The following is a 26007-nucleotide window of genomic DNA, read 5'->3' on the forward strand; positions in this document are numbered from 1 at the left end:
ATTGAGATACTGCTGCTGCTTCGGTTTCGGGTATATTCAGGGATGATGGACACTGTATAACCTTCAAGCATCAATCCTTTTTGTTTGATCTGGTTTGATCCTGGACATCCTGTTTATACACTTATAACGATTAACGGTATTTTAACGGTAATTAAATTTCCAATTTCTGAACGATAAATAAAATGTCATAACGCTTATCAGTTTGACATTGATTGATAAGCGGCGAGCTCGGTGATTGTTTGTTTACTTCTCATTTTCACGGCATTATAAATTAAAATGTTGGCAAAAAGAAGAAACTTTCTACAAAAAGCTGCCCTAAAAGGATGCAGATGCTGTTCTGAAATATTTCCTATCACCGAAACGAAGATAATTCGTAAGAAAAAGCCAAATAAGTCGGATAACCTCAACAGTGAAAAAGTTTTAGAAGTTAAAAATGTTTCCAAAGAATTTCGAGTCAATGAAGTGAATATTCAAATGATATCTAAAAACATTTATGAGCAGCTTTTTACAAGTGCTAGTCCAGCTTTAGATGCTAAGACGATTGAAAGGTACATAAACATTTTCTTGTCTGTTTGAAGCTTAGATTAATCTAAGTTCTGAGGTCCATACATTTGTATCGTGATAGGTGTAATAATTAGAAATAGCTACTATACATACTACATAATTATGCTTAACTAGCTTTCCGCCCGCGGCTTCGCCCGCGTGGAATTTTGTCTGTCACAGAAAAACTTTATCGCGCGCGTCCCTGTTTCAAAAACCGGGATAAAAACTATCCTATGTTCTTTCCCGGGACTCAAACTATCTCTATGCCAAATTTCATCAAAATCGGTTGCGAGGTTTAAGCGGGAAAGCGTAACAGACAGACAGACAGACAGACAGACAGACAGACAGACAGACAGAGTTACTTTCGCATTTATAATATTAGTTGGGATTACTAAATTAGTATTAGAGAATGCAACCATAATCACTTTCTATTGCCTGTTAATATGTTTCAAAACTTTTAGTTGCCAGAACAATCTCTTAAAGCATGGTATCAACTACAAAGAACACAGTCACATGCCCGACGTGGAGATAAAGCTGCCGAAGCTAGAAGGAAAGGATGTGGTGGAGCATTTCTACAACATTGGTGAGAGGCAGAGCGCTCCATATAGGGAGCTGTTAAGAAAACTGGCTAGTAGCAAACTGCCTCCAATGCCAAAGGTAAATGAGAAAAGATTAGAATTTTAAACTTGGCTTACTGTGTTGCAGTAAATGAAACAAGAAATTACTTTATGACAACAAAATTTAAGAAACAAGAAAGTAGATTATACAGTTATTAGTTTTATTTTTTTACCTGGACTTATTATTATTATTTTATTGTGTTTATGTTAAAAAAATGATAATATTTTTAACAGGAAAAATCATTAACTAAAATATTCAAATAAACTCAATCTTACTGTGATTTTCTTATTAGAAAATGCAATCTGCACTAAAGTTCTCATAGTATTGTAGTCTTTTAAAAATTCTAACTAGATTAAATAGAGTAATGTTTCATGGTCTTCACATGTACAACCAAAGTATCAAAATTAAACTAAAATTTCCAGAAATGGTCAAGAGCATTCGGCTGGAGTAAGTATGTGGGTGATGTGCCACACCCGGTGCCGTGTCCTTCGGATGACGCACTGGTGTTTGATGTGGAGGTCCTGATGAGTGCAGGGAAGAGGCCCACCCTGGCCTGTGCTGTGTCTACTGATGCCTGGTAATTGTAAACTTCTAGATACAATGAAAATACCTACTCATTCCCATTCTTCTAGCTAGGGAAACGATTTATTTATGATGTATCTAGTATTAACACAGAATAATAATAAGTACTACCACAGAATAATAATAAGTACTACGTACAGAAGTTTTACTTCGCGAAGGTATTTAAAAAAATGTATGCTCAATGTCATTAACAATATGGTGTAATTTAGCCTGTCTCAAGAGTCAAGCACCATTTTGTTGACAAACGTCAGTGATCGGCACTGCGCCGAAGCTATAGGGCTGACTTCGGTAAAATGATGTGACGTGAGGTGCCAAACTGCGGAAAATGGCGGAGGAAATACATGATTTAGCATGAATTATCATGAATAATATTAACTACTTATTTACCTCTCAGTGTCTTGAGGCAACTTAAAAAAATACATTCTGTGTTTTTATTATTATTTAGGCAGTTAAATACTGCACAGTATTTAGTACACCATTTTCTTCCATCATACACAAGAATACGCGTGCGTGAGTCAATGTTCGCTCGTATGTGAGGCCTTGTCGAATAGTATCCTGTAGGTGGGCCATCGTGCGTGTTTTGTTTTCGATGTAAACTCGCGGAGATGAACAGGCCTGGTACTACGTACAGAAGTTTTACTTCGCGAAGGTATTTAAAAAAATGTATGCTCAATGTCATTAACAATATGGTGTAATTTAGCTTGTCTCAAGAGTCAAGCAAGTTTGTCAGAAGTTTTGTTGACAAACGTCAATGATCGGTACTGCGCCGAAGCTATAGGGCTGACTTCGGTAAAATGATGTGACGTGAGGTGCCAATCTGCAGAAAATGGCGGAGGAAATACATGATTTAGCATGAATTATCATGAATAATATTAACTACTTATTTACCTCTCAGTGTCTTCAGGCAACTTAAAAAAGTACATTCTGTGTTTTTATTATTATTTAGGCAGTTAAATACTGCACAGTATTTAGTACACCATTTTCTTTATTTTTTTCCATCATACACAAGAATACGCGTGCGTGAGTCAATGTTCGCTCGTATGTGAGGCCTTGTCGAATACTTAGTACTCTTGTAGGGGGCAATCGTGCGTGTTTTGTTTTCGATGTAAACTCGCGGAGATGAACAGGCCTGGTATTAATGCTATTTTAAACCAAATCTAAGCTAAGTGTATATATACAAGCTGCATTTTCCTGAATACAGATAAATAAAATACATTTTAGATGAAATTAAAATATTGTAGAAATAAATGTTTGTATTTTTTGTGAAGTTTGTTACAACAAAAGTTTTGTCAATGTTGTGATAATATCATAGTATTTTAATGCAAAGTTAAAAATTGCAATTAAATGTAGCATGTATTTAGGTAGCAAATATTGTTTTTTAGGTATGGCTGGGTTAGTGAACCACTAGCCAATGGAGATCCTCACACACACTTCAGTAACGTCAACTACCATGACTTGATACCCTTGGAGACGGATGGCATGAAGCCATGTGGAGACTTGCAGAGACCCAGGATAGTGATAGGCCATAATGTGTCCTATGATAGGGCCAAAATCAAAGAGCAGTATTGGCTGCAAAAGACAGGTTGGTACATAAAATCTGTTAGATTATTGCTTGCTGTAAAGGGGAAAATAAGGGCAATACTACAGTGTATTAGTTTATATTTAAGCAAATTAACGGTTAAAGTTACCTGCTCACTTCTTGGGGAGTACTTATTAACCGATTGAGTCTCAGACGGCATTAATTAATGTCATAACAATTGATTATCTATTGTGTCTAGATTCGCGGAGCTTGGAGGATTAATAAACATTCTAGTGAGGTACCATGACCATCCAAAGATACCTTACGTTACGATGGATCTAGAAGACACGGATGTAATAATTCAAAATTCGTTCTTCCAGGAGTTCGCTTCATGGATACTATGTCGATGCATACTTGCGTGAGTGGCGTCACGAGTTACCAGCGGACCGTCCTCAAAGCCCGTAACAAAGAACCGCATCCCAGCGACGACGACTGGATCGAAATCAGTGCTTTAAACAATCTCAGCGAGGTACACAACTGTAGCTAATGCTTGTTTGCTTGTAATGTCACTAGTAGGATTGACGCCAAGGCTTAGGCCGTACTCCTTTAGATAAACTACCATTTTTGCATCATAAAAAGCAATTGTGACTACTCATATGACTGACTTGTTCTCATCTAGAGTGTGTGCACTGTAAAGCTCATAAGGTGCATAAAAGGTTAGTTACTTCATTGCGTTTACTCGTATTTGACTAATCTATAACTTGTTCTCACCTGCAGGTCCACAAACTGTACTGCGGCTCGCCAATCGATAAACAAACCCGGGACGTCTTCGTGGAAGGCACGATGGACGACGTGCACGAAAGCTTCCAGGATCTGATGCGGTACTGCGCGGGAGACGTGGTGGCGACGCACAGCGTCCTGAGGGAACTTCTCCCACTTTTCCTGGAGCGATTCCCGCACCCGGTCACCTTGGCAGGGATGCTGGAGTTAGGTGATTTGGGATATCGTTACCTTAGTATATCAAACAAATCTTGTTCTTTTTCTTATTACTTTCTTACGATCGTTAAGTAATGTGGGATGCAATGTCTGACTTACGTATAGCATTGGTTCCCAAACTTATTTGAGTAGCGCCCCCTTTCGACCATACAAATGCTTAGCGCTTTGGAAATGTGAGACTCCGCCAGAAGGTCGGGGCTTACCCACTGAAATCCGACAGTGCCAATGAAATGGAGCTACTGCGAGTAACTGTTCTAAAATTGGGCATTCGTCCGCGGCTTTGTCTCAGGCCTTTACATAGCGCAGTAGTCAATCAAGTCTTACAATAAATTCATTTTGCAGGCTCAGCGTATCTTCCAGTGAACTCCAACTGGCTTCAATACATCGACGCAGCAGAAACCGTCTTCGAAGACTTGAAGTTAGAATCTCGACAACTGCTATCCCAAAAGGCGGATGAAGCTTGTCACATGATGGCGAATGACGCTTACAAGAAAGATCTCTGGATGTGGGACCAAGACTGGTCGACGCAAAAGCTGAAATTAAAAAAGATTGCCAAAAAGAAAAAAGATAACACGCCATTTGAATTAGAAACAGTTGAAGATCTTGAAAAAAGGACTAAAAGTTATAAAAAAGAAGATTTTAATCTTTTGAACGAGGAATACATAGAGTATATCAAGAAAAAAACACAAGAATCAGAAACAATTGAAGTAAAAGAATTAAGTAAAAAGTTTGGATATCTGTATGCAATGGCAGAGTCGCTCCCAGTAAGGAGACCATATTTGCCTGGTTATCCTGCGTGGTATAGGAAGCTTTGCACAAAACCTGGCAAAGATCCTGATTGGACTCCAGGCGCTAACAATATTACGACTAGTATGCAGGTAAGTTATACCCAAAAAATTATGTTTATTCCTTTCAGCCAAATGTCGTCCACTGCTGGACAAAAGTCTCCCCTAAAAATTTCCACAACGACCGGTCCTGTGCTGCCCGTATCCAGGTTCTTCCCACGACCTTCACAAAATCGTCGGTCCACCTAGTAGGAGGCCTGCCCACGCTACGTCTTTCGGCCCGTGGTGTTTATAGTCATAAAATTGTAATGCATTGGAGTCATGCAGGGAACATTTTTAAGTCCTTCATGTACCTAATAATGTCAATAGAATTCTTGATAAATAAATTTCAAATTGCTGAAATCTTTCAACACAAATTCTTATTATAATGCCTTTATATTCAATCCTCAACAATCATTTACCTTGAGAGAGTGTATGTATAGTTTTGATATCTGTTTATTTATTCTACACCTACTTACTCTTTCTTACAGATAACTCCAAAACTCCTCCGTCTATCCTGGGAAGGGTATCCTCTCCACTACATTCAAGAAGAAGGGTGGGGCTTCCTGGTGCCCTTTAGCAGGACGCAGAAGGAGACAGAGGGAGAGCCCGTGTTGCCTCTAGAAGAACTGTTAGCGGTCTGTCCTATGGCGTTTTGTAAGCAGAGCGACATTGAAGCCAATGTGCATTTGTTACCAAAGACTGTTGAGGTTAGTTTTAAAAAGAAATGTTCTTCTTGTCATGTTGAGAACTAACCTACACAGTGTCAGACCAAATCTCTACTACAAGAGTGGCATTTTCAGTAGCATTCATTAAATCTTCCTGCGTACAGTTGTTTGGACACGCAAGGCACAACATCATGTGCTTCATTGACTTCATTGACTGGACAACCACACTTGCACTCCAAGTTTTAACCATCTGAGAATCCCCACCTGAACAGATTGTCCTTACTACGGCCGACCTGCGTCCGAAGAAATTACAGTTTTAGTTTACTTGTGTATTTTTTAGTTGTTAAAACGTTCAATTTTATTTGTAGGAGGATTTAGGCAGACGAGCCTACTATGCTCGGAAGAAATTCGACGAGCAAGCGGCGGCTAACCAGTACCATGGTTTAGGCGTATGGTGCGGCGTACAAATACAAGGTAGGTACTTATTCAATCATGGTGATAATCCATCGTACAATAGTCAAAGTACAACGCGATTGAGCTAACTGCGCACCTCTGGAATGCGACTCTCTCTTCCACTTACCACACCGTACCGTCCGTACCAGAGCGTCGATGTGACGTCACGGCAACCAGGTGCGCAGTTAACTCAATCGGGTTGTAAAGTTCGAATGGCATGTATTTAAACCGCAATGTATAATATAATTTGTTTGCAGGTTGCTGTCACTTCTTGCGACTACCGCACAAAGATGGGCCGAAGTACAAAGTGGGGAATCCCCTTGCAAAAGACTTCCTGGATATGTTCAGTCAGAATGTGTTGACTGCACAAGGGAACGAGGCGGAAAAGGTACCACAAAACACTACATTACCATGTATATCTTGTGACTTGTTGAGAGCTTTCAATTTGTTTAATGATCATTTGACTTTATTTAGATTTTTATTTTCAATTATGAACTTCTTGAGACTCTTAAGAGTTTTCTTACCCATTTGTATTAGGTTGCTGTGTGCAAATGAGAGCACATCAGTCTATTGCAAAATCGCCCCTTTTATAATAACATAAGATGCCACCCGCGTGAAATTTCGTTTGTTACATCGTCATAAATTGTAGCCTATATGTTATTCTGGGTTATAAACAATAATACTGTAAAGTTTCATCAAAACCCGTTCAGTAGTTTTTGCGTGAAAGAGTAACAAACATACATCCAAACTTTCGCATTTATAATATTAGTAGGATAGTAGGATGAGAGCACATCAGTCCATTGCAAAATCGCCCCTATTGTAACTACATAAAATGCCACTGTGTTAAACTTTATATGCCTATAGAAAAAAATCATTTTAGGTGCTCACCTTTGGGCGTATGATGTCGTACTGGCGGAACAACCGCGAGCGTATCATGAGCCAGCAAGTGGTGTGGTTGCCACAAGAACTGCTGCCGGCTCAACTGAGAGGCACGCGGCAGTACGGAGCCATTGTGCCACAAGTGGTTGTGTGCGGGACGCTTACTAGAAGGTAAGTAGTGGCATTGACAGAAGAGCCGTTGGTGGCTCAACTGATTGGCACACGGAATACTGGCGGAACAACCGCGAGCGTATCATGAGCCAGCAAGTGGTATGGTTGCCGCAAGAACTGCTGCCGGCTCAACTGAGAGGCACGCGGCAGTACGGAGCCATTGTGCCACAAGTGGTCGTGTGTGGGACGCTTACTAGAAGGTAAATAGTGGCATTGACAGAAGAGCCGTTGGTGGCTCAACTGATTGGCACATGGCTGTACGGTGTCATTTAGGGTTTTCTACAGGACGTTTAATAGATGTGAAGTGTAGTATGATGTACTGGCGGAACAACCGCGAGCGTATCATGAGCCAGCAAGTGGTATGGTTGCCACAAGAACTGCTGCCGGCTCAACTGAGAGGCACGCGGCAGTACGGAGCCATTGTGCCACAAGTGGTCGTGTGCGGGACGCTTACTAGAAGGTGAGGATATTGTGGAACTGCCAGATGAGCCGTAGGTGGCTCAACTGATTGGCACATGGCTGTATGGTGTCATTTTGGGTTTTCTACAGGATTTTTAATAGACGATGAAGTGTAATACGATGCACTGGCGGAACCGCGAGCGTATCATGAGCCAGCAAGTGGTATGGTTGCCGCAAGAACTGCTGCCGGCTCAACTGAGAGGCACGCGGCAGTACGGAGCCATTGTGCCGCAAGTGGTTATGTGTGGGACGCTTACTAGAAGGTGAGGATGTTGAGGCACTGCCAGAAGAGCCGTAGGTGGCTCAACTGATTGGCACATGGCTGTACGGTGTCATTTAGGGTTTTCTACAGGACGTTTAAAAGACGCGAAGTGTAGTATGATGTACTGGCGGAACCGCGAGCGTATCATGAGCCAGCAAGTAGTATGGTTGCCGCAAGAACTGCTGCCGGCTCAACTGAGAGGCACGCGGCAGTACGGAGCCATTGTGCCGCAAGTGGTCGTGTTTGGGACGCTTACTAGAAGGTAAGTAGTGGCATTGACAGAAGAGCCGTTGGTGGCTCAACTGATTGGCACACTGCTGTACGGTGTCATTTAGGGTTTTCTACAGGATGTTTAATAGACGTGAAGTGTAGTATGATGTACTGGCGGAACAACCGCGAGCGTATCATGAGCCAGCAAGTGGTTTGGTTGCCGCAAGAACTACGGCCGGCTCAACTGAGAGGCACGCGGCAGTATGGAGCCATTGTGCCGCAAGTGGTCGTGTGTGGGACACTTACTAGAAGGTGAGGATGTTGAGGCACTGCCAGAAGAGCCGTAGGTGGCTCAACTAATTGGCACATGGCTGTACGGTGTCATTTAGGGTTTTCTACAGGATGTTTAATAGACGTGAAGTGTAGTATGATGTCGTACTGGCGGAACAACCGCGAGCGTATCATGAGCCAGCAGGTAGTGTGGTTGCCGCAAGAACTGCTGCCGGCTCAACTGAGAGGCACACGGCAGTACGGAGCCATTGTACCGCATATGGTCGTGTGTGGGACGCTTACTAGAAGGTAAGTAGTGGCATTGACAGAAGAGCCATTGGTGGCTCAACTGATTGGCACACTTCTCTATGGTGTTATTTAGGGTTTTCTACAGAACGTTTAATAGATGTGAAGTGAAGTATGATGTACTGGCGGAACAACCGCGAGCGGATCATGAGCCAGCAAGTGATATGGTTGCCACAAGAACTGCTACCGGCTCAACTGAGAGGCACGCGGCAGTACGGAGCCATTGTACCGCAAGTGGTCGTGTGTGGGACGCTTACTAGAAGGTAAGTAGTGGCATTGACAGAAGAGCCGTTGGTGGCTCAACTGATTGGCACACGGCTGTACGATGTTATTTAGGGTTCTGCAGGACGTTTAATAGACGTTAAAGTGTAGTATGATGTACTGGCGGAACAACCGCGAGCGTATCATGAGCCAGCAAGTAGTGTGGCTGCCACAAGAACTGTTACCGGCTCAACTGAGAGGCACGCGGCAGTACGGAGCCATTGTGCCACAAGTGGTCGTGTGTGGGACGCTTACTAGAAGGTAAGTAGTGGCATTGACAGAAGAGCCATTGGTGGCTCAACTGATTGGCACATGGCTGTATGGTGTTATTTAGGGTTCTGCAGGACTTTTAATAGACGTTAAAGTGTAGTATGATGTACTGGCGGAACAACCGCGAGCGTATCATGAGCCAGCAAGTGGTATGGTTGCCGCAAGAACTGCTGCCGGCTCAACTGAGAGGCACGCGGCAGTACGGAGCCATTGTACCGCAAGTGGTCGTGTGTGGGACGCTTACTAGAAGGTAAGTAGTGGCATTGACAGAAGAGCCGTTGGTGGCTCAACTGATTGGCACACTGCTGTACGGTGTCATTTAGGGTTTTCTACAGGACGTTTAATAGACGTTAAAGTGTAGTATGATGTACTGGCGGAACAACCGCGAGCGTATCATGAGCCAGCAAGTAGTGTGGCTGCCACAAGAACTGCTGCCGGCTCAACTGAGAGGCACGCGGCAGTACGGAGCCATTGTGCCGCAAGTGGTCGTGTGCGGGACGCTTACTAGAAGGTAAGTAGTGGCATTGACAAAAGAGCCGTTGGTGGCTCAACTGATTGGCACACGGAATACTGGCGGAACAACCGCGAGCGTATCATGAGCCAGCAAGTAGTGTGGTTGCCGCAAGAACTGCTGCCGGCTCAACTGAGAGGCACGCGGCAGTACGGAGCCATTGTACCGCAAGTGGTCGTGTGTGGGACGCTTACTAGAAGGTAAGTAGTGGCATTGACAGAAGAGCCGTTGGTGGCTCAACTGATTGGCACACGGAATACTGGCGGAACAACCGCGAGCGTATCATGAGCCAGCAAGTAGTGTGGTTGCCGCAAGAACTGCTGCCGGCTCAACTGAGAGGCACGCGGCAGTACGGAGCCATTGTACCGCAAGTGGTCGTGTGTGGGACGCTTACTAGAAGGTAAGTAGTGGCATTGACAGAAGAGCCGTTGGTGGCTCAACTGATTGGCACACGGAATACTGGCGGAACAACCGCGAGCGTATCATGAGCCAGCAAGTGGTGTGGTTGCCGCAAGAACTGCTGCCGGCTCAACTGAGAGGCACGCGGCAGTACGGAGCCATTGTGCCACAAGTGGTCGTGTGTGGGACGCTTACTAGGAGGTAAGTAGTGGCATTGACAGAAGAGCCGTTGGTGGCTCAACTGATGGGCACACGGCGGTATGGTGTTATTTAGGGTTCTGCAGGACGTTTAATAGACGTTAAAGTGTAGTATGATGTACTGGCGGAACAACCGCGAGCGTATCATGAGCCAGCAAGTGGTATGGTTGCCACAAGAACTGCTGCCGGCTCAACTGAGAGGCACGCGGCAGTACGGAGCCATTGTGCCGCAAGTGGTTGTGTGCGGGACGCTTACTAGAAGGTAAGTAGTGGCATTGACAAAAGAGCCGTTGGTGGCCCAACTGATTGGCACACAGCATACTGGCGGAACAACCGCGAGCGTATCATGAGCCAGCAAGTGGTGTGGTTGCCGCAAGAACTGCTGCCGGCTCAACTGAGAGGCACGCGGCAGTACGGAGCCATTGTACCGCAAGTGGTCGTGTGCGGGACGCTTTCTATAGTCTATCCAATATAGCTTGATTAGAATGACGGCTGTCAAACGAATGTGACTAGTGATGGGTATGTTTCGTACGGTTCACATAGATGTATCGATAAGTTTTCGAAAAAATGATATGAAAAAATGCACCCAATTTTTCTTCATATATCTTTATTCATAAAAATGACAATTATGATTTAAATTTAAAGACAGTAAAATTTAAAATTCATGTCAAGGGTGTACAACCTAAGTCGTAGTCATTATCATCAGTGTTCTTCAGTGGTTTTTTCCTCTCGCTAGAGGGCGGTGGGCATCTCTTCTAGAGCAACGGTGCTATGAATACCCAAAAAATTACCGGTGAATGATTTCCGATGTTTGATTATTTAAGAATGAAATGTTTTTTGGTTTTTAATAGTGAACATTTAGAAAAACGCATAACTTGACTTAAATATGTTAAAAAATGAGTTAGAAAAAAAAAATTGTTAAATATGTTAAAAAAATAGTTTTAATTTAATATGACATTTGTCGATATGTCCCAACACTAACATTTTTGTAACTCGAGATAACCTTGTAGAGACGTCGTTAATACTCTAGCTTGATTTTTATAATTTCGAATTACTACTTATTGGTGTAATTTAACGCTGCATTTACACGAAATTATCATTTTTATTGGAAGCACTGTCGTCGAAAATATTGTTTGTAGGTCAGACGTGAATTATTTCTTGTCCGCCAATATTTTGCTCTCATTGATCGCTACTACAAAGTTATGTCGTTACTTTTGATGACAGCTGTCATTCTAATCAAGCTATATTGGATAGACTATAGAAGGTAAGTAGTGCCATTGACAAAAGAGCCGTTGGTGGCTCAACTGATTGGCACACGGAATACTGGCGGAACAACCGCGAGCGTATCATGAGCCAGCAAGTGGTTTGGTTGCCGCAAGAACTGCTGCCGGCTCAACTGAGAGGCACGCGGCAGTACGGAGCGATAGTGCCGCAATTGGTCGTGTACGGGACGCTGACTAGAAGGTAAGTAGTGGCATTGACAGAAGAGCCGTTGGTGGCTCAAATTATTGGCACATGGCTGTACGGTGTCATTTAGGGTTTTTTACAGGACGTTTAATAGACGTTAAAGTATAGTATGATGTACTGGCGGAACCGCGAGCGTATAATGAGCCAGCAAGTGGTGTGGTTGCCACAAGAACTGCTGCCGGCTCAACTGAGGGGCACACGGCAGTACGGAGCCATTGTGCCACAAGTGGTCGTGTGCGGGACGCTTACTAGAAGGTAAGTAGTGGCATTGACAGAAGAGCCGTTAGTGGCTCAACTGATTGGCACACGGCTGTATGGTGTTATTTAGGGTTCTGCAGGACTTTTAATAGACGTTAAAGTGTAGTATGATGTACTGGCGGAACAACCGCGAGCGTATCATGAGCCAGCAAGTAGTGTGGTTGCCGCAAGAACTGCTGCCGGCTCAACTGAGAGGCACGCGGCAGTACGGAGCCATTGTGCCGCAAGTAGTCGTGTGTGGGACACTTACTAGAAGGTAAGTAGTGGCATTGACAGAGAGCCGTTGGTGGCTCAAATTATTGGCACATGGCGGTACGGTGTCATATAAGGTTTTCCACAGGACTTTTAATAGAGGTGAAGTGTAGTATCGACATACTACACTTCAACTCTATTAAGTTCTTGCGGCAACCACACCACTTGCTGGCTCATGATACGCTCGCGGTTGTTCCGCCAGTACGACTACTGGCGGAACAACCGCGAGCGTATCATGATCATGAGCCACCAAGTGGTGTGGTTGCCGCAAGAACTGCTGCCGGCTCAACTAAGGCGGAGCCATTGTGCCGCGTGTGGTTATGTGTGGGACGCTTACTAGAAGGTAAGAGTTGTAGTATGATGCCAAGGAGAGCCGGGTGGCTCGATTGATTTGTTAGAGTCTAGACAGGCGACTCGGCATGATAACAGAGAAAATGCCATCCGGTCGTGCAGTCCAATTGCAATCAATGTACAGTTTAATTGAGGCGTGGTTTGGCAACTGTATTCAAATTGCAATTTGGCAATTGGAGTGCGTGAATGAAGACCGTCGGTCATAACGTTCGGCCGTACTCGTGTGACACTGCGCAGCACAATGTCTTCATACATATTATTTTACATGGTTTGTCACAAACCACATGACAAACCGTTTGTCGCATGTCAGCGCTGGAGCAAGCGTAAAATGCATGAAAAGAAGCGAACCACTCCAATGCTTAGTTTTATAGTAAACTTTGGAACTTCTTGCTTAGTTTTGATCTGAAGCTAACCTCCCTTTAACAGAGCGAGCGAGCCGACGTGGATGACGGCGAGCAACGCGCAGGCGGAGCGCGTGGGCTCCGAACTGCGCGCCATGGTGCAGGCGCCGCCGGGGTACAAGTTTGTAGGCGCTGACGTTGACTCGCAGGTATTGTAATATTTAATTTATTATGATGTAATAAGGTTTAAATTACAATGATAATGTGTACGAGTATAATATTTAGTACATAACTTCTATACGTAATTAGGAACCACATATCTGAAATTAAGGGTGGTAATGGAACTAATTTTGTATGTCACACAGTAGTTTGATTTTAAAAATAGGTGGACATACGATCGAAAGTCATAATTTCACCGAAACAAAAATTGTTTTGGATAGCATTTTGAACGCTGATCAACATTTGTTATTATGCATTTTTCGATAAAACGAGCCTTTCATGCTTAAAAAAAATATGTCAAGAAAATTTGTACGGAGAAAAATCTTTTTTATTTTTTTCTGGCTACTGTTGCAAACTGTAGCGGTCAAACCTTATGTAGTCGTAAGTACCTATAGTGCCTAACATTACTACATAAATACTTTTTGCGGGCACGCGCGGCGAAGCGAGTAATGGACATGCAAAATTATAAATATTTTTATTTATTCATTATTGATTTTAATGCCCTTAAAGTAATTATTAATAGATAAATATACTTAGTCTAACTTACTACAGCCCCCTATTACCTCATTTCACGCTAAAACCTTTCAAACTAGAACCTAAGTTTGTAGGTACTAGGTAGTCTAAGTTGTTTTTATTGTCATTATAATATTCACTACTGGTCTACTGGTTATCGTTTAAGATAGATTAGGTAGATATCAACCCTTTACCTAGGTATATACCTACTTCTTGGCACTTATAATACCGACATACATGATTAAAAAAAGTCTTCAAGCAAGAACCCTTGACTTCAATGGTTATGAAAGATTTTTTAACTTTCGAGAGTAGTCCTGAATAGATCCTTAAATCATTTTGACTGTCATAATCAATTACAGTAGGTAGCGGGATAGTTTCAATTTTGATAGAACTGTAATTTCCAGTTTTTCTGTTGAATAGTCTTATACCTTCGCAAAAATATTCTTTTTTTTTGGCACCTTTAAAGAGGTGTAAGTTTCTTTCCCTTCGTCTTAAAAGATAACGTACATAACACCTTTATAAGTAGCCTCAAACATAAAGCATAAAGCATACCTTTACCCAATCAACGAACTGAGAAAAATCTGAAATCCGACATTTATCACCTTCTTCCATTCATGTCTTCAATTATTATCTTCGTTCGAAAAACAATCAAAAAAAGATATTTTAGCCTATTCACTTATCTTGATCAGAGTTTTCAAAATAATCAAAGTCACTCACATACTTACTTTTCCGAAAGAATCCAATAGGCAGGTTTGCAGTACACAAAAATGTTATCACATTATCTGCACCATGTATCAGTAGTTTTTGTGTACGTTAGCTGGCATATAAAACTATAGGTAGAGGTGTACATAATGGATCTGCAATAATGTGTGGCAATACGGCTCGGAAACGTGGCCTCTCAATATAGGCCTTATAAATAAGCTCAAAATTGCACAACGTGCTATGGAGAGGGCTATGCTCGGTGTTTCTTTACAAGATCGAATCAGAAATGAGGAGGAGATCCGTAAACGAACCGAAGTCGTTGACATAGCCCAACGGATTAGCAAGCTAAAGTGACAATGGGCAGGGCACATAGTACGCAGAACTAATGGCCGATGGGGCAGCAAGGTTCTGGAGTGGAGGCCACATACCGGAAAGCGCAGCGTAGGATGTCCACCCACAAGGTAGCAGGAAGGCGCTGGATGCAGGGCACCACCAAGCGGCCATTGTGGAAATCATTGGGGGAGGCCTATGTTCAGCAGTGGACGTTCTATGGTTGAAATGATGATGGATGACGAATAATGTGTAGAAGAGGGTTACGGATATTTCCATTTATGATGGAATTATTTGACTAACTGAATGGAGAGCCATAAAAATGTATTGTTTACTATATGGGTTGAAACCCTTACTGAACCCACTACCTACTGTAATCGATTATGACAGTCAAAATGATTTAAGGATCTATTCAGGACTACTCCAGAAAGTTAAAAAATCTTTCATAACCATTGAAGTCAAGGGTTCTTGCTTGAAGACTTTTTTTAATCATGTATGTCGGTATTATAAGTGCCAAGAAGTAGGTATATACCTAGGTAAAGGGTTGATATCTACCTAATCTATCTTAAACGATAACCAGTAGACCAGTAGTGAATATTATAATGACAATAAAAACAACTTAGACTACCTAGTACCTACAAACTTAGGTTCTAGTTTGAAAGGTTTTAGCGTGAAATGAGGTAATAGGGGGCTGTAGTAAGTTAGACTAAGTATATTTATCTATAATAATTACTTTAAGTGTATTAAAATCAATAATGAATAAATAAAAATATTTAAAATTTTGCATGTCCATTACTCGCTTCGCCGCGCGTGCCCGCAAAAAGTATTTATGCAGTAATGTTAGGCACCATAGGTACTTACGACTACATAAGGTTTGACCGCTACAGTTTGCAACAGTAGCCAGAAAAAAAATAAAAAAGATTTTTCTCCATACAAATTTTCTTGTGATATTTTTTTTAAGCATGAAAGGCTCGTTTTATCGAAAAATGCATAATGACAAATGTTGATCAGCATTCAAAATGCTATCCAAAACAATTTTTGTTTCGGTGAAATTATGACTTTCGATCGTATGTCCACCTTTTTTTAAAATCAAACTACTGTGTGTCAGTCTAACAGTCTAATTGAAATAAAAAATATTAATATCAATATAATAGCCCAACAGTGACGGTGACGGACTGGCTGACTCGAGAACCGAAGAACGCTTGTTCAAACCCCGCCGCTGATAAAAACGTTACACAACAAGCACAATATTAGCATACTACGAGGGGTTAACGGGACTATTAGTAATTTGTGCGCAATGTGCGTTACAAACAAGACAAAAAAAGTAGAGAACGGGAAAAGTCACTTTAGCCTTTTTTCTTTTTTCCTTTTTCAGCCTTTAGCCTACTGTGGTTTTAAATGCTAAAACCTTAACATTACTTACTTATCTTTTTTGTGAGCAGTATGAAATTCTACTTTTTTTAGATTGTATACAGGGTGTTAGGTAAATTGGTATATGAGCCGACACTAGCCCATGTTAACATGGGCATATAAATGGTATGGTGAAGTCAGAAAATTGATATCTTCATTTTAGTTATATTGTAATTTTCATACAAATCGGATTTTATAAAATTTATTTTGTATGAAAATTTAAAAAAATAAAATGATGCTGACTTCACCATACCATTTATATGCCCTTTTTAACATGGGCTAGTGTCGGCTCATATACCCATTTACCTAACATCCTGTATATGTATGTAGAAGACAATATCAATCGTTTCTCAGTCTTTTCTACCCATAACAGGAGCTCTGGATAGCAGCGTTACTCGGGGACAGTTCGCTAGGCCTGTGCGGAGGGACCGCCTTCGGCTGGGCCGTGCTAGCCGGAGACAAGTCTACTAAGACCGACCTGCACTCGCTGACCGCCGCCGCCGCCGCCATAACGCGCGACCACGCCAAGGTCATCAACTACGCGAGGATATACGGTGAGTACCATCCACAAGTACATACAGGAGCTCTGGATAGCAACGTTGTTTGACTAGGCCGTGCTAGCTGGAGAAAAATCTGCGAAGATCACACTAAGGTCATCTACTACGCAGGGATATACGGCGAGTACCACAAATATGGGAACTTTGGATAGCAGCATTACTCGGGGATAGTTCCCTGGCTTGTGCGGAGGCACCGCTTTTGGCTGGGCCGTGCTAGCCGGAGACTAGTCTACTAAGACGGACCGCCGCCGCCGCAGCCATATCGCGTGATCACGCTAAAGTCATCAACTACACGAGGATATACGGTGAGTACCAACAAGTACATACAAGAGCTTTGGATAGCAGCGCTATTTAACTAGGCCGTGCTAGCTGGAGAAAAGTCTGCGAAGATCACGCTAAGGTCATCTACTACGCAAGGATATACGGCGAGTACCACAAATATAGGAACTTTGGATAGCAGCGTTACTCGGGGACAGTTCGCTAGGCCTGTGCGGAGGCACTGCTTTCAGCTGGGCCGTGCTAGCCGGAGACAAGTCCACTAAGACAGACCTGCACTCGCTGTCCGCCGCCGCCGCACTATGGATCGAAATTGCGATTTATGGACATAGCGATTTTTTTCACAATTTCTATTTGAAAAAATTACCTATCGATAGGTTACGTTATTCTGATGAATAAATGCTGCACAAGTTTTTCTCTAAAACCAATAGTTTGGCTGGAAAAAAATATTTTCCATTTTCGTTGTATGGAATGAAACATAAAGTGGTCGATTTCGACTAAGCCTTGACAGATCTTGCTTTGAAACTACTTGAGCCTTGTTTTATGGCTTGTTGACTATAATCCTACGCAATCAGCGCGCGCCCAAAGTTGCCCGTTCATAAGTTATGAGGTTCTGAATTTTTTTAAAAAAGTAAGTAAAAGTGACTTTTTTTTGGAATATCTTTAAAAATTTAACGAAAATATAAAGATTATATACGTTAATAATGTGAATTAACCTTAAATTACTGCTAAAAACACATTTTAATAAAATTCAAAGGAATAAAATCAGCGATATTTTTTTCACAATTTCTGTTTGAAAAAAATACCTATCGATAGGGTATGTTATTCTGATGAATAAATATTATGAAACGTTTTTCTCTAAAACCAATAGTTTGGCTGGAAAAAAATATTTTCCATTTTCGTTGTATGGAATGAAACATAAAGTGGTCGATTTCGACTAAGCCTTGACAGATTTTGCTTTGAATCTACTTGAGCCTTGATCTATGGCTTGTTGACTATAATCCTACATTAACAGCGCGCGCACAAAGTTGCCCGTTCAGAAGTTATGAGGTTCCGAAAAATGAAAATTAAAGTAAGTAAAATTGACTTTTCTTTAGATAAGACGACAAGAGAAAGGTTAATTACATTACTAAAGTATAGAATTTTCATGTTTTAGTTGAATCTTTAAAGATATGTCCCAAAAAAAGATACTTTTACTTACTTTAATTTTCATTTTTCGGAACCTCATAACTTCTGAACGGGCAACTTTGTGCGTGCGGTGTTAATGTAGGATTATAGTCAACAAGCCATAGATCAAGACTCAAGTAGATTCAAAGCAAGATCTGTCAAGGCTTAGTCGAAATCGACCACTTTATGTTTCATTCCATACAACGAAAATGGAAAATATTTTTTTCCAGCCAAACTATTGGTTTTAGAGAAAAACGTTTCATAATATTTATTCATCAGAATAACATACCCTATCGATAGGTATTTTTTTCAAACAGAAATTGTGAAAAAAATATCGCTGATTTTATTCCTTTGAATTTTATTAAAATGTGTTTTTAGCAGTAATTTAAGGTTAATTCACATTATTAACGTATATAATCTTTATATTTTCGTTAAATTTTTAAAGATATTCCAAAAAAAGTCACTTTTACTTACTTTTTTAAAAAATTTCAGAACCTCATAACTTATGAACGGGCAACTTTGGGCGCGCGCTGATTGCGTAGGATTATAGTCAACAAGCCATAAAACAAGGCTCAAGTAGTTTCAAAGCAAGATCTGTCAAGGCTTAGTCGAAATCGACCACTTTATGATTCATTCCATACAACGAAAATGGAAAATATTTTTTTCCAGCCAAACTATTGGTTTTAGAGAAAAACTTGTGCAGCATTTATTCATCAGAATAACGTAACCTATCGCTAGGTAATTTTTTCAAATAGAAATTGTGAAAAAAATCGCTATGTCCATAAATCGCAATTTCGATCCATAGTGCGCCGCCGCTATCTCCCGCGACCACGCCAAGGTCATCAACTATGCAAGGATATACGGTAAGTGCCATCCACAAAGACATAATATTATAGGAGAAAGCTCCTGGATAGCAGTTCTGTTCCCTGGGCCGTGCTAGCCGGAGAAAAGTCTACTAAGACAGACCTGAACTCGCTGACCGCCGCTGTCGCCGCTATATCGCGCGACCACGCCAAGGTCATAACTAAGATTACATATTTTGTTCGTTCGTTTCAACCAAATCAATCAAAATGGACATTGTACTGGCTAAAACCTCTAACAAGGATTTCTACAACGGCCAGTCCTGAATTGCCTGTATCCAGGTGCTTCCCGCGACCTTCAATCACTTAAAAAATACTTAGGGATTGATGGTGAAAACGGCCATGAGTTTCTTTCTTCTCAGCTCTGCCAATACGTTGTCCCGAAGTGATGGTATGGAAAGTATTTATGACTGCTCTGAAAAAGACAGATTATAAATAAAATTAAATTGAATTTGTTAGCGGCTGGAGAAAAAACGGAAAATCGTGGTTTGTGTGAGCGTTCCTTGGCTTGTGTCCAGCCAGCGGCAGGCAGTAGTTAAATGAAATTATGAAATGAAATGCCCTGAATTTAAGAGTCCAAAAACGGCAGTATTTTGCTAGTTTTTAAAAAGAAGTAAGGGTTGGCAATTTGGCATACTACATTTTAACAAAGAGGTTAGGCCATACATACTTTAAAATTTTCTAAAAAAAAAGATAATAAAAAAATCAAGTCAGACCACATTTTATTTTTAAAACAATATTATTGACATATTTACTGCGGTAGTTCAAAACCCAAAAAGTTGGCCGCCCCCGGGTGGACTCGAACCACCAACCTTTCGGTTAACAGCCGAACGCGCTAACCGATTGCGCCACGAAGGCGATACGTGACTGTTTCAAAATATGAGACAGATAATATAAACACATACGGTAGGCATGAGACTAAAAACATCTAAAGATAACACTATCTATTTAATTATGTATTTATTCAGCTGGTTTTATTCAATTCTTAATTATTGTTGAACTTTATTTTAGACTAGCTCTTGCCCGCGTGAAATTATCTTTGTCACAGATCATTATAAATTATAGCATACATGTAATTCTGATGTGTAAATAATAATACCTACTGTAAAGTTCTTTCAAAATCCGTTTTGTAGTTTTTGCGTGAAAGAGTAAAAAATACATAGTTAGAGATAAACTTTCACATTTTATACTCATAATAGGAAAATTTGTATTTTGTACAAATTACATATTGAAAGTAACGATTAAAACTTTTAAATGACCAGTAGGCCTAAGATGCGCGCCGTGATAACTTTTATCGACGTCAAAATGTATGGGCAAAATCGATAAAATGGCGTGATACCCGCTTATCGCGGCGCGCATCTTAGGCCTACAGTTGTAGCTTAGAGCCTCCAAGTAGAAACCAAATGACTAGACGATGATGATGATGAATGACTTAAAGGTGCCGGTCAAAACTTCGCCGAAAGACTGCTGAAGCAATTCAACCCGACCATGACGATATCGGAGGCGAAGAGCAAAGCGGCCAAAATGTTCACCACCACCAAAGGCCGCCGCGTGTACTCGCTGAAGAAACAGTACATGGAAGGGTTCATATTGGATGAAGATGAGGAGTCCAAGGTCAGTGATGGATTTAAAAATGTAGAAAATAATAATTATTTATTGCTTTTGTTTTTTGTAGAGGTGTTATCTGTGAATAATATGTAATGTATTAAAAAAAAGTATATATGTATGTTTATATCCGTTGTTTAGTACTACATATAAGCAGAGTAAATACAAATGAGTAGGTCATCTTCATAGAAACGCCCGAGCGCGGTTTGTATGTGAGCGCGCCAATACGTATGCGGCGCGCACGCACACAATGACAAAATTTAGCGTGGATTAGCGGTGAGTTACCCCGAATTTTGTCAGTGTGTGCGTGCGCGCCGCATACGTATTGGCGCGCGCTCACATACAAACCGCGCTCGGTGCGTTTCTATGAAGATGACCTCTACTCATTTGTATTTACTCTGCTATTAGTACAAGCGTTGCTTAGTTTGGGACTAGAGGCGCAGTGTAAGATGATAAAAAAGAGAGATTAGTTAGGTATGAAGTTGTGTTTCTCTGTATTTACCACTTAAAATGGGGCTCCTGTGAGATGTGAGAGCGAGATAGCAGAATTGGATGCCTGATGAGAATGGAATGAGAGCTTTACAAGTATGGGATTGTTTTAGGGTTTCAAATCACTTTTGAAATACCTTAAAAAGGATTTTTGGCTGAAAATTTACGAATTTAAGCAAGTGTGCATCCCGTACTTGTCCAGTTTCTTATTTTTTTATTTCTATTTCTTCTTGAAAACATCAGTAACTTGTCAGTTTTTCGGTAAAAAAAAGTATTCTTCATCATCATCATAATTTCAGCCATAGGACGTCCACTGCTGAACATAGCCCTCTCCCAATCCCTCTCCTGTTTTAAGAAATTTCTTTTTAAATACCTTTTCTTTTTATTTAAAATAAGTAACTGTATAAACCTGTTTAATTAAAAAGGAGGTAGAAATGGCCGGCTACCAAGCGATGCGTCTCGCGAAGATGAGCGGCAAGCGCGTCGAGGACATGTTCGAGCGGCCTAAGTGGGTCGGCGGCACCGAGTCAGACATGTTCAACAAGCTGGAAGAAATTGCTGGTGAGATAATAAATATTAATCATCAATTAGAGTCCTATTGCAACTGAGATACCACAGCTGCACAGTGTTTAGCTTTGGTTCGTCAAACAAAATTAAATTGCCTTTATTTTAACCACATAAGATACCGCGACGCGGACGCCAGTACTAAGGTATTAAGGCTATCCTACATTATGGTGTCTTTCGAACATCGTCGTCTCACCAGCGCCTGCGCATTGTCGACACGGCGTTGACGACGTTTTTTCAACTCTCTCACCTCGCTGTTGTGTATATGTCCGAAAAAAACTTTGTGTGGGTGTCGCGGTGACCCTCGAAAGCGTGGGGTAGTTTGAGGTACCGTCGTCCATTCATCGTAAAGGTGGCGGTTCGAGCTGCGACTGAGATGGGAAACCGCAACCGCTACTTGCCTTAAGGTATCTGTCTCACTCGCGAACTGAAGCTCATACATTGCCTAAAGTCAAATAGAATTTGCGGTCTCACGTCTCGGTCGCTTGTTTCTGTCGCAGCGCGAACCGCCGCCTTAAGATAGCACAGTGTTTAGCATGTCTTTATCTCAAACATCTACAGAATCAGAGGCGCCTTCGACGGCCTTCCTTAGCGGGCGGCTGTCTCGGGCGCTGGAACACGCGCACGGGCGCTGGGGCTCCACGCGCCTCAACTGGGCCGTGCAGAGCGCCGCCGCAGACTTCCTGCACCTCATGCTGGCCAGCCTGGCGCACCTGGCGCCCCGGGCCAGGTACTATATGTAGCACAACAGCCACAGGCGCCGTCGACGGCCTTCCTTAGCGGGCGCTGTCTCGGGCGCTACAACACGCGCCTCAACTGGGCCGTGCAGAGCGCCGCCGCAGACTTCCTGCACCTCATGCTGGCCAGCCTGGCGCACCTGGCGCCCCGGGCCAGGTACTATATGTAGCACAACAGCCACAGGCGCCGTCGACGGCCTTCCTTAGCGGGCGCTGTCTCGGGCGCTACAACACGCGCCTCAACTGGGCCGTGCAGAGCGCCGCCGCAGACTTGCTGCACCTCATGCTGGCCAGCCTGGCGCACCTGGCGCCCCGGGCCAGGTACTATATGTAGCACAACAGCCACAGGCGCCGTCGACGGCCTTCCTTAGCGGGCGCTGTCTCGGGCGCTACAACACGCGCCTCAACTGGGCCGTGCAGAGCGCCGCCGCAGACTTCCTGCACCTCATGCTGGCCAGCCTGGCGCACCTGGCGCCCCGGGCCAGGTACTATATGTAGCACAACAGCCACAGGCGCCGTCGACGGCCTTCCTTAGCGGGCGCTGTCTCGGGCGCTACAACACGCGCCTCAACTGGGCCGTGCAGAGCGCCGCCGCAGACTTGCTGCACCTCATGCTGGCCAGCCTGGCGCACCTGGCGCCCCGGGCCAGGTACTATATGTAGCACAACAGCCACAGGCGCCGTCGACGGCCTTCCTTAGCGGGCGCTGTCTCGGGCGCTACAACACGCGCCTCAACTGGGCCGTGCAGAGCGCCGCCGCAGACTTCCTGCACCTCATGCTGGCCAGCCTGGCGCACCTGGCGCCCCGGGCCAGGTACTATATGTAGCACAACAGCCACAGGCGCCGTCGACGGCCTTCCTTAGCGGGCGCTGTCTCGGGCGCTACAACACGCGCCTCAACTGGGCCGTGCAGAGCGCCGCCGCAGACTTCCTGCACCTCATGCTGGCCAGCCTGGCGCACCTGGCGCCCCGGGCCAGGTACTATATGTAGCACAACAGCCACAGGCGCCGTCGACGGCCTTCCTTAGCGGGCGCTGTCTCGGGCGCTACAACACGCGCCTCAACTGGGCCGTGCAGAGCGCCGCCGCAGACTTGCTGCACCTCATGCTGGCCAGCCTGGCGCACCTGGCGCCCCGGGCCAGGTACTATATGTAGCACAACAGCCACAGGCGCCGTCGACGGCCTTCCTTAGCGGGCGCTGTCTCGGGCGCTACAACACGCGCCTCAACTGGGCCGTGCAGAGCGCCGCCGCAGACTTCCTGCACCTCATGCTGGCCAGCCTGGCGCACCTGGCGCCCCGGGCCAGGTACTATATGTAGCACAACAGCCACAGGCGCCGTCGACGGCCTTCCTTAGTGGGCGACTGTCGCGATGCGCAAAGCATTTCCTGACGCAAAAAAAAGGTACTGTCAGAGTTAGAAGAAGAAAAAGGCAATGGCACAGCTAGGGACTATCATAGCAACAGCTCCCCATTCTTAGATTTTAGTTGGGAAAACTGACTTCCGACAAGTTTTACTTCAACAATATTACGTTACTCTGACACTACATTGCTTCGAAAAACGGATTATAGGTTCTCGTACTTTTGTTGGATTTTTTTTTGTCTATCAAAACTAAACATTCAAATTCGTTCTTTGTTCTAGGTTTTGCCTGAGTTTCCATGACGAAGTACGATACCTAGTCCCCGACGAACATAAATACGAGGCTGCGTTGGCTCTGCAGATCACCAATCTCCTCACAAGGGCCTTTTGTTCCCAGAGGTTAGTTCTTCATTTGTTTTTTATGTTTATTTTCAATACAAAAAAACTTTAACCTTCGCAAACTTTATGGCCTGTAGCAATCTGTATCTAAAGTAGCTGAAAGTCATTTATTAACTTCTTATTACTTTATCGACCTCTCCCATTCCTGGGTAACAATAACATGAATTGATCTAGAGCTAGAAAGCATCAAGATCTTTTTTCGAAATGTATCAACCACACTTTTTATTGTTCTCAAGTCTCAGACCAAAAAATAATCTTGGTTTCCAGGGTAGGAATAAACGACCTACCACTATCTGTGGCGTTCTTCACATCGGTGGAAGTGGACCAAGTATTGCGGAAGGAAGCAACCCTGAGCTGCACCACGCCTTCAAACCCGCACGGGCTGGACAAGGGCTACGGGATACCGGACGGAGAGTCGTTGAACATATTTGAAATACTCGATAAGTGTAAAAGTAATAAAAAAGGTGATTAAAAAAATATCTTCTATTTTTTCGTCCTTCCTTCCAATAGCTTCCAAATAGATAATGTATTTTTTTTTTTAAATCCGCCATAATACACCCCTTATTTATTATTGCCAAAACCACTAAACCTAGATTTCGCGTTCGTATGTAGTAAAAAATATTAATAAATAAATAAAAATATGAATTATTTAATATCAATCGATTGAATCGATTTAATAAAATTTTAAAACATTCAATTTTTACCATAATCGATACTACTTGTACAACGCTACTAATGTGACAGTGACAGCTCACAATCACATCACATCTGTCCAGGGTGCGGAAACTTCCATACAACGGTCATCGAAGTGAAACTTGCTTCCAAACAGCGACATCGGTGGATAAATTCAAATACTTTTTAACTACGCTAAAACGCTCTAGATGTCGCTGCTCCTGTTTCCTTCATATTTACATTTTTTTCTTAATTAAAATATATTTGAGAATATTGTTAATTACAATGTGAAACTTTTTTTAAATGAAATTAATTTGTTTTAATTTAAAGCTGAACGGTGACATTTTTTGTTATAATTTACATAATAGAGTAGTAGAAATTACTATTTAACATATGGCAACTTTGTTTTTCCTCCAAAATGGCCGGTGTTGTTTTTGTTATGTTAAATGCATTCTTGTTTTCTTAGCCATCATTTAAGTGTTCTGTGGCCCTATTAAAGTATTGAAGAGTCGTCGAGTCAAATTCAAGTTCATTCCTTCGTACCTGCTGCTGTTCTGGTTCATCGGAGTTTTGTTCGTTCCTTCGTGAATCGCGAAGAAACTTTCTGTTATGTTCACAAGTGATCTGAGTTTTCTCAATGTGCAAATGCTTTTTTAGTGTTGTTGAAAACTGCGAAAAGACGCTTTTGGTGTATAATATTATGTGTGTTCATAAATAAAGTAAAATTATTAAATTCAAAAGTTTTTGTTTACTTATTTGCATTTCCATGTGCAATGTAGAATTTTTCCAAATCCATTGTTTTGAAAATAATACAATACGTACACCATAAAGATAAATATTTTCAAAATAATGGATTTGAAAAAATTCTACATTGTACATCATAAAAACAATAATTCTTTGAAGGTTATGAGGGCCTATGTGTGCGTGAACTGTGTGTATGTGTGCGTGGACTTTACGTATGTATGTGTGCGTGTACTATGTATGTATGTGAGCGTTACGTACGTAGGTTAAGTACAGGGAATTTAACACCAGGCTGTCAATTAGTAGGTTCAAAAATTTGACAGAGAGGGTTCTCTATTTCC

General features: G+C 42.5%; 1 protein-coding gene and 1 non-coding gene across 2 annotated transcripts; one reads left to right on the forward strand and one right to left on the reverse strand.

The window, feature by feature from the left end:
* LOC135081206 (DNA polymerase subunit gamma-1, mitochondrial) lies at positions 1 to 24725 on the forward strand. Its single transcript, XM_063975952.1, has 18 exons — positions 1 to 548; positions 1005 to 1200; positions 1584 to 1738; positions 3126 to 3325; positions 3643 to 3791; positions 4040 to 4253; positions 4601 to 5136; positions 5574 to 5792; positions 6119 to 6224; positions 6461 to 6591; positions 7084 to 7253; positions 13154 to 13277; positions 16616 to 16796; positions 20541 to 20716; positions 21622 to 21757; positions 22322 to 22490; positions 24137 to 24253; positions 24521 to 24725. The coding sequence occupies exons 1-18, from the start codon at positions 277 to 279 to the stop codon at positions 24723 to 24725; spliced, it is 3456 nt and encodes a 1151-aa protein (XP_063832022.1). The 5' UTR covers positions 1 to 276.
* On the reverse strand, positions 19887 to 19960 carry Trnan-guu (transfer RNA asparagine (anticodon GUU)). The gene has a single exon. It is a non-coding gene; the product is annotated as a tRNA-Asn (tRNA).
* Positions 24726 to 26007: the final 1282 nt, after the last annotated feature.

This window comes from Ostrinia nubilalis, chromosome 19, assembly GCF_963855985.1.
Source record: "Ostrinia nubilalis chromosome 19, ilOstNubi1.1, whole genome shotgun sequence".
Classification (NCBI taxonomy): domain Eukaryota; kingdom Metazoa; phylum Arthropoda; class Insecta; order Lepidoptera; family Crambidae; genus Ostrinia; species Ostrinia nubilalis.